This window comes from Alosa sapidissima, chromosome 4 (genome assembly GCF_018492685.1).
Source record: "Alosa sapidissima isolate fAloSap1 chromosome 4, fAloSap1.pri, whole genome shotgun sequence".
Taxonomy (NCBI): Eukaryota; Metazoa; Chordata; class Actinopteri; order Clupeiformes; family Clupeidae; genus Alosa; species Alosa sapidissima.
Genome location: NC_055960.1, coordinates 15,886,032 through 15,895,488, shown reverse-complemented (window position 1 = coordinate 15,895,488; position 9,457 = coordinate 15,886,032). Strand labels below are relative to the sequence as shown.

Genomic DNA, 9,457 nt, shown 5'->3' with positions numbered 1-9,457 from the left:
TCACCCCTCCTCTCTGTTCCGCCCGTTCAGGTTCACCTGGTCGCATGCTCAGCTTTCCTCAGCTCTGCCAACAAGTTTGAGTTTCTGGATATGGGCTATGTAAGTGCTTTATAAATAGTGTGTGAAGTCAACTTATGCTTGTATAAGCACCTTATTTAAACAGCATTAACAATCTGAAGAACTTATCAAACTGTGCAGTGGTGAATTACAGTCACACTTTTATGATGTTTTTATGACATACAATTCAATACAATCTACTGATAACAGTAGATTGTATTGAATTTGTCATATTTTTGTCAACAGTAGATTGTATTGAATTTGTCATATTGTAATAATCAGTGATGCTATGAGAGCTGATTAGCATGTGAAATAAATTGATAAGACATTACAATACCATTACGACATTTGACCATGTAAACATTACCCTGTTAGATCATTGGATGTAAGCTGGCATGACTACTGGCAACAGGGCATTACATTTTGTTTATGACAGTGTTAATGGACTTGTTAATTTGATAGTGTTGCTAATATAAAATGTCATTGCAAGTCATTGCAGCTGATGGTTTGCCGGTGTGTTTTGCAGCAGCTGATGGAACGCCTGCGTAAGATAGTGAAGCTGCCGCACCGGCTGACCCCCACTCAGAGCAGTAAGGTGAGGGAGTCAGCTAAAGAGATCAAACCTGCTCTCAGTCTGAAGTGCTCTCTCCCCCCTCCTCTCTCTCTCTCTCTGTCCCTCTCTCTCTGTGTATCTTACTCTCCAACATAGGGTGACAATGGAGTGCAAGATACAGGCAACACATACACACATATGAACTCTAACCCCTATCCTCCAAGTGTACACACACACTATCGCTTTCACTCCCACTATTTTGCAGAGTTAATTAAAGGTAGGTTGGTATTTTTTGTGTAAGTCTTCCTGGGGCCCCCTCTCTAAATATATGTGCCATTCTCCCTGTGTCCTCCAGATTAACACAGACTACCATGCTGAGTTTGCCCGCTCCCTGGAGCACCTGCTGCCCCTGGGTCAGAGGAGACCGCCATCCATCACCAGCATCAGTGGCTGGTCAGTCCTTCCTCTTCTCTTTGATGCTCTCTCCCTGTCTGTCTCCCTGTCTGTCTGTCTGTCTGTTTCTCTCTCTGTCTGTCCCTGTGTCTGTCTGTCTCTATCTCTTTATTCTCACCCACCCCAGTCATTCTCTTTCTTTCACTCTGACCTTCTCTTCATCCTTTTCTTTCCATTTCTTGTGTCCAGCTTCTTTTCACTATTTTCCCTTTTCTATTTCTTGTATGGCATTTACCGTTTTTTCCATTTGACCTCTGTTTGATGAGTTTGTTCCTGAATGAAGGCTGAAATGGGCTCATGAATAGCAACTCCAACATTAAGTCTTGTTTCTTTTCATTTGTGATATATTAAATATTTAGCAGATCTGCATCAAAATAGACATTGTCTTCCAGCACACCTCCAGTATAGCAGGTGTTCCAGCTGCCTTGCAGAGAGGGGGGGCCATTTCTGCCGCGCACCTTTGAATCTCCTTTTCCAGGAGCTCTTGAGTGACAGAAATCCCTGAAAAGCTTACGTGCACATCTAGCAGGTGCTGACAAGTGCAGACAGACATGAGCAAAACGTTCAGTCATCCCACCGGAGGTTACGGCCCACCCGGGGGGGTTGGGGTAGGAGTCGGGGCGGGCGGGGTGGGAGGGGGGGTGTCTCCGCTGCTTTATGTAACCCAGCAGACCAGGTGGCAACAGTCCGCTTATAGCAGGCATTAGAGCTGTCCGCAGGGGTGCCAGGGCTGGAGGTGATAACCACGGGCTGGCCAGATGCGTGCTGAGCCTCAATTCCAGGAAGGGTCAGGTTCCAGGAGGCTCAGTGTTACACTGAGATTTATATTTCTCCACCTTCACAAATTGTGGTTGAGGATGTATTTTTAAAAGACACATTGTATTGTGTTGCTGTGGGTACTGTACCACACTTTGGACTTAATTTATTGCAGTTTGTTCTAAATCATCCGCTGTCTTCAAAAGGATTATAATTGTTAGTTGATGCCTTGTGATGTATGGTGTATGTGATGGTGTTCTGTCAAGGAAAGCTGCAGTTTATTGCCATCGTTAGAAACTGAATTAATATCCCTTAGAAACGGATAGAATCTGCACACCAGATAATGCTCCTGAAAGCATTTAATGTTTTACTAGCACGTTGCGTTTCGGGGCCCAAGGCCCTTCTCATTCATGATGTCATGGCTGGACGCAGCTAGATGTTGACTTTTTCAGTTACAGTTTTTCTCAGTCAAGGAATTTGGTGCATTTTGGTAAACTGAAATTCTCAGAACTATTAGTTCAAGGTAAACATCGACATACAATACTGTGTAACTTTTTCTGTTGAAATTGATGTATGCCAGACAGACAAAAACACATGAGAAAATGCTCACGGAGTAAACTGACGACACAGCTAAGCATTTTGACTATCTTGTTAATAACAGCGACACTAAGCTTTTCATTGTGATGGCACTGACAATATTTGCCTTTGATACATAAACTAAGCATTCTGAGCAAGTAACATGCTTTTGCAGGTAATCCATTGTGTGGTGCAGTTTGAGCAAATTGTTTTGAGAAATGCATTTGCTGTTGTGCAAAGGTTAATGATGATTGGAGGAATGCACCAAAGTGACTGAAAAAACAATCCCTTAACATGTAAACGCAGGTCTGATTTCCTGAGCATACTGCATGACTTAACCATGACGAAGATCCTTCATCCTTTGGCACAGATGTGTCTGGGTATATGTGTACACCCTCTTGTGATTGCTTTGTGTGTGAATGAAAACACAAACACACACGTCTGTGTTTGTATGTCCATATGTGTCAAACAGCCCTTATCTGCAAATGCTGTGGCCTACACCCCCCCCCCCCCCCCCCCCCCATAGGCTCACAGTAATTCTTCACAGCCCCACCATAAGCCCTAGTCGCCGCTTAGCAATGCTATATGGCTGTCATTGCCCTGGAATCTAGCGCCAGCATTGGCTTGGACAAGGACTTTTATAGGAATCTGTAGTGGGGGGTCAGAGTTGATCAGGCTGGATGCACGCACCAAATGGATGAGCTTCCCATCGGTGTGTGCGAGGATGACAGTGACGCAGATCTCCCTGCCAACTTTCCACATAAATCACAGGCCTTGTTCTTGGGTTAACCCAGCTGACACACAATCAAACAAGCGCTGAGACATATGCAAATATACCAGTGCATACACACACTCTCTCTCTCTCTCTCTCTCTCACACACACACACACACACACACACACAAACACACCCTCTCTCTCTCTCTCACACACACACACACACACACACACACACATACACACACACACACACACACACACACACACACACACACACTCACACACACACACACACACACACACACTCACACCCTCTCTCTCTCTCTCTCTCTCTTTCTCTCTCACACGCGCGCACACACACACACACACAAACTGACATACTCTCCCTCAAATAGATGCTTTTTTACATGCATCAGCATACTCCCATGCACATGTTCTCTTGACTCTTTCACTTCAACTTGATACCTGATAATTCATACCTCATCCTAATCATTATTCCTGTTTTCAATCTGACTGACAGGGCCAGACCTCTCTCTCTCTCTCTCTCTCTCTCTCTCTCTCTCTCTCTCTCTCTCTCTCTCTCTCTCTCTCTCTCTCTCTTCTCTTTCTGTCAATTGTATCTGTTCTCTCTCTCCTTCTCCTTCTCTCTCTCTCTCTCTCTCTCTCTCTTTCCATCTCTCATTCACTTTGGCAGCTCAACACTATTTTTATCAGAATTTCACGGAACTCTCCAGGATTCATCTTGTAGGCCATGCAGTTGAGTGGTTGAGAGGGACGGCAAGGGCTTAGGTTGGGGGGCAGGGCTGGAGTGGTGTGGCATGGGGTGGGGTGGGTTGGGAGTTCCGAGTCCCAGGGGCACGAGAACAGAGAACACGGGGGGCGGGTACAGGCGGCGGGGGCACTTTGTTCCATGCTGCTGATGTCACAATCCCGGGCAATATCTTAATGGTATTAGTCTTCAGCGCCACTACCCTGTGAACAAAGAACACAGAGGTGCACGAGGGAAACTAGCTGCTCAGGGATCAGATTCTTTGGCTGCAGTACCTGCTCTTGTGTGGATCAGGAAAATAACTATCTTTTTTTTTTTAACAAAGGCTCAGTGCTAAAGGTAAAGTTACCCCTCTCTTATGTAGTGTCTCTTTAAAGAATTTACAAGGACAGTATAGGCTATTTGTCTGTTTATTGTAGCCTACAGGTCTGAAGGACCAGGTAGAGTGCAATATACAGTATAACATTAATGAATTATGAATTTGAATCTTGAATTTCCCCTGGGGATCAATAAAGTATCTATCTATCTATCTATCTGTCTATCTATGAATTGAAAGAGTGTTGTTTCACTCTGTTCTTCAGTGCATTTAGTACAAGTGACCATGAGGTTCATAGGGTAGGGTATTTGGAATTGTATTTCTTAGATAATACATATTAATCTTCAGATATCTTTCAGATCTTGATTCAATAGCAAATAGCCACTCTGAGGTACTTAGACATTCATATTTTGAGTGGGAAAGAAAACATTCCTAAATTCGAATCATGTTTGCAAGGAAGGACACAGAAAATGTTCATTCAATTTGAAAATACACTGACCCCTTATCAAATCTCCAACTCAGTGAGTTGAACATGATCAGGTTACTTAGCTTGACAGAAAGTAATATTTTGTCCCTGTAGTTGTAGATTGATAGATGTTTTTTTTATGTAGCATCACCATCAAGTTTTTGGGCAGTGTTTTATATTTTCAGTTGGTAGAGATTAGTGTGTTATTTATTTTTTTCTGTTTCTGACAACTCTATATTTAATTTTGCAGCCAGGCAGTACCAGTCACTTTGCATGCAATACAATGATACAAGCACTGCCTCACTGACTCTAAGTGCGTATGCTGAATGTGACTTTCACAGTGCATTCACATTTCAGATGGGCCTAAGCAGATCATTAATTGCTCAATAAAGATATTCCACTTGTCGAGGCACAAGTTATTTTTCCGTTATGCATTCCTAGACAGCTGCCTGGCATTGCTGGTTGTAAACATGGCCAGCGGAAAGGCAGTTCCACGAATACTCGGCTGTGATTGATGAAGTGCTGCCATGACGAGACGGGTTGTTTGCTATTTAGCTGCAGTAAAACACTGACAGAGAGGAGATGTGAACAGAGGGGAGGGAATAAGTGTGTGTATTGAGGACTCCTTATTCTCATCAGTGAAGGTGTTCATCAGAGAAGAGAAGAAGATAGTAGAGAGCTGTTCTTATATATATATATATATATATATATATATATATATATATTAGCGTGCCTTTGAGTTGCAACATGTATATTGGTCAGGACACATGTATTCATTAGGATGGGTTTGTATTCGCAAAATCTAAGAGGATGCATGCAATATTTAGACACAGCAATTGATTGTCATCATTTCTATGTATTTGAAAATCTTTTATGTTTCTAACCTGGTCTAAATGGATGCATTTCATAAATACTTTATTAGAATATTGTAACCATAACTAAATGTTTTTTTCTTGTTCTACAAAGCCATTTTGATGAATTATGACACTACTATATAAACAGAAAAGCTTCTCGATCACACCATTCAACCAGTCAGTGGGTATGGGTACCCTTCAGTCTCCACTGGTGGTACACTAACTCACCTGGGTTTGTTGTCTTTCCCTCAGGCTCCAGTCCCCCATGTCCATGTCCTGTGGCTCCCCGTCCCTCATTGACATGCCCCTGGGCTCCTCCGGGGGGCGCCGGCCCACCTCGCACCGCTACATCAGCACCAAGGTGCTGCTGGCCGAGGGGGGCGACACGCCGTTTACCGAGCACTGCCGCAACTATGAGAACAGCTACAGGGTAAGGGTGGAGTTAGAGTAGCTGAAGTCAGCTTGCTGTTGTTGTTGTCATTGTTGTTGTTGTTGTTGCTGCCGTAGGGCTGGGTGTACCTGCTAACACCCAAAAACCTGTTCATTTGAGTTGGTAACATTCCTTCACTATTTTAACTGTGTGCACATGTGGCTGTGAGGCATAGTTTGCATGAAGTTCCATAACACTGAGAAATGTGATTCAGCAATTTAGAGACTGTTTGCACAATGTGAATTTGTGTCGGGATGATTTTCTACTAAGGACTACTGATTTACAGCCAGTCAGACTATTTTGTGCGTCTGTGTGTGTGTGTGTGTGTGTGTGTGTGTGCGTGTGTGTGTGTACGTACGTGCAGACGCTCCAGACAGAAATCCAGAAGCTGAAGGACCAAGTCCAGGCCATGCACAGGGACTTGACCAAGCACCACTCCCTCATCAACACGGACAACATCGAGGAGGTCCTGGAGAAGTCTCTGCACGTGCACAACCAGATCACCTCCCAGTACTCCGCTGTGCAGACAATGAGAGCCCTGTTTGAAGAGGTATATTGCTATCATAGAGAACTGAGATGAGGCATGCAGGCTGTTACAATTGCTAACATTGTATATTGGATGTTTAAACTTTGGAGCAGCCACCCAGATGCGATTCAGAAGAAAGTATGTTTAAGGGGAAATCTGGATGAATGACACCTCAAATAATGTTTAACCTACATTCCTGAGGCTTAAGTCGTGAAGCCCCCAGCATTTCCTCTTTGTGCTGCACCTTTAGTACTTCAAATGGGAGAATTGTCTTTAAAGGTGCTCTAAGCGATGCCACTCGTTTTTTAGACTAAAACATTTTATGTCACTTACCGCAAACATCACCTAACCAACTGCTAGCTGTCTGTGTCCTGAATACACTGTAAAAAAACGCGATCTCTGTGGACAGCCCAGGCTCCAAAAATGGCAACAAAAACAACCTGGGCAAAACTAGTCCATAAAAACATAACAAACTGTTCCAGGAAATCATAGAAGAGATGCACGTTTCAGAGAGTTTCAATTGCACGGGAGCAGCACGGGAGGGAGGGGAAGGAGGTAGCGAGCTAGCTCTCTGTTTGAAAGTCAACAGAAGTGACGTTACCCAGCATCGCTTAGAGCACCTTTCAAATGAAACCAGGGAAATGTCATGTTGTTATGAGGTCTCACAAAAGTCCATCAGGACAAGAGTGACATGGATGACTGATGATTCGTTTCTCTTGTGTAGATATGGGAAGAGACCTTTCAGCGAGTGACGAACGAACAGGAGATTTATGAAGGTATAAGACACACTGAGCCATGATTACATCTCAAAAAGGTGACTGCTGATTGCAGTCACACTTCCACATGTGAGCATGCTGCTGTTCTAGTGTTGGTATGTATTGCCGGCATGTGCATAGGTGATGATTGTGTGATTGTATTTTTATTGTAGCCCAACTCCACGACCTGATGCAGCTGAAACAGGAGAACTGCTACCTGACCACCATTGCGCGTCAGATCGGGCCATACATTTTGTCCATAGCGAAAGTCAAGGAACGACTGGAGCCCAGGTACAAAATTATGTTACATCCCAATATTCCTCACCTTCTCAGGATAGAGTGGTGTTACATGGCTGGCACTCAACTCAGAAATGCATCTCGATCCTCCAGATGGACTGGAAAAAATAGCCTCTGACAAAAAAACAACAATGAGGTTATAAAGAAATTCGGGTTACACTTTATTTTACAGGGTCCTTGTTCCAGTGTATCTACATAATGAAGTACAGTGTAACAACCCATGTAACAATATGTACTGTAATATCACATCCTTATGTTGTCTATACATAGTGTATTTTTGTGTACCTACAGATCATTAGTACACATGTGATAACAAGTGCTGATACTTTGCCAAAGTGGCCTCTCTCTTTGGGGAAAGGGAAAAAAGGGGCTGAATTCGTATTTGTTATTTTTCTTACAAAATCCTATCTCCAGGTTTTAAGTTTCTATGTAACATTATCAGTGAAATGGCCAGACGCTGTACACACAAAACGGGAAGACAGTTGTTCAGTTACACAAAGATAATTTCTCGGATGTAGAACAGTCATAAACGGACATTTACACAGCTTCAGAAGAGGCATGTCTTTTCTGTTTAGGGGCTGCTGGCCTTTGTTTGTTACTGAACTGTTACTGTAGCTGACTGTACTGTTACTGTAGCTGACCTTAGTTTGGGTACTGTTGTCCACCAGAGTAGGATTAGCAAAGACTGAAATAACTAAGTCCCTCAACACTGATACTGACCATTGTATTTTGCTTCATAGGTACCAGCAACCTAAAGATCTTGAGGATGACCGAACAGAGACAATGTTGAAGATATACGAAGACAGCACCACAAGCTCGGAGTCAAAACACAGGTGTGTTTTTCCATCCTGTTTGTGCCACTGAGACACTTTGTACTTAGCAATAATTCTGCATGATAACTATCAATTGAAGCTTCATACCAAATTACACTAGTTTGGTACCTTACCCATCCATTTTTCATTCCAACAGTAACAGTGAAATTCAGTTGAGTGATTACAAATGGGACCCAAATGTGGAAAAGCACCCTCTAATACTGCCGTCAGAGAAGCTTAAAACCAATGACTGCAACTGGCAAGGCATGCAGAGGAGCCAGGACATAACCAATCAAATACAACTTTAGTGCCATCCAGGAGAACTCAAGGACTTCCCCTATTTGTACCAACTTCTCTTCTGACATCCAGTGGCCAGGCGACACCTTCTCCATAGCCTGTTCGCTTGATATCTATGCAGTCCGGACTGGTGCTCTTATTATCATGGCATGGGCCACCATAGTGAAGACCTCTGCACCCTGGAGACAGTTGAGCCAACCGACACGGACTAAAAATGGCACTAAAAATGATCATTAGTTGAGGTTGTGAAAAACGATCAGCATTGATTAAGTTTGTGATCTATTTCATGAATAAGTTATGTATGGTTATGATGAAGTGGTTGCCCTTTTTTCTGGGTAGAGATCCGATGTCAGGGGAAAAGACAGAGTTGAATGATGAGGTCTCATCCCATGTGGAACTATAGAGGGAAACATTGAACAGAGACTTTGCCGTGCGTGTCTGACTCTCACTCACCGACTCTTAGAGAGCCTGTGTTTGGTTGGTTTCATGAAAACACTTTCCAAAAATGTTGAAAGAATTTTAAATGTAAGAAATATTCCCTAGAAATTGCTGAAATATACTGGAGTGATTGTAGTGAACATATTTCATATGACTGAATTCTTTCATTCTTATGAAAGATAAAATATAAAATTAATTTTAAATAAAAAATAATTTATGAGTGACTATGAGTGACTCGTATATAAGCATTTACTATCTTAACCATAAAGGCTTATAGATCCCAGGGAAGAGAACTGTGTAGTTCAGTAGTTCAATAGTAATGACAGTCTCAGCCCAAAAGGAATACAAACTGAATTAATGAGAGGCATTTCCATTGAATGTTCA

At 42.9% G+C, this 9,457-nt stretch overlaps 1 protein-coding gene across 2 annotated transcripts in view; it reads left to right on the top strand.

The window, feature by feature from the left end:
• rnf207a (ring finger protein 207a) overlaps positions 1 to 9,224 on the top strand; it is a 27,763-nt gene extending 18,539 nt beyond the window's left edge. For both annotated transcript variants that reach the window (XM_042090708.1, XM_042090709.1), the window contains 9 exons: positions 31 to 99; positions 584 to 652; positions 966 to 1,063; positions 5,771 to 5,948; positions 6,313 to 6,498; positions 7,199 to 7,250; positions 7,403 to 7,520; positions 8,267 to 8,359; positions 8,496 to 9,224. In XM_042090708.1, the coding sequence (XP_041946642.1) occupies positions 31 to 99; positions 584 to 652; positions 966 to 1,063; positions 5,771 to 5,948; positions 6,313 to 6,498; positions 7,199 to 7,250; positions 7,403 to 7,520; positions 8,267 to 8,359; positions 8,496 to 8,646 (1,014 nt within the window). In that variant the 3' untranslated portion in view covers positions 8,647 to 9,224. The remainder of the gene's footprint in view (positions 1 to 30; positions 100 to 583; positions 653 to 965; positions 1,064 to 5,770; positions 5,949 to 6,312; positions 6,499 to 7,198; positions 7,251 to 7,402; positions 7,521 to 8,266; positions 8,360 to 8,495) is intronic.
• The last annotated feature ends 233 nt before the right edge of the window (positions 9,225 to 9,457 follow it).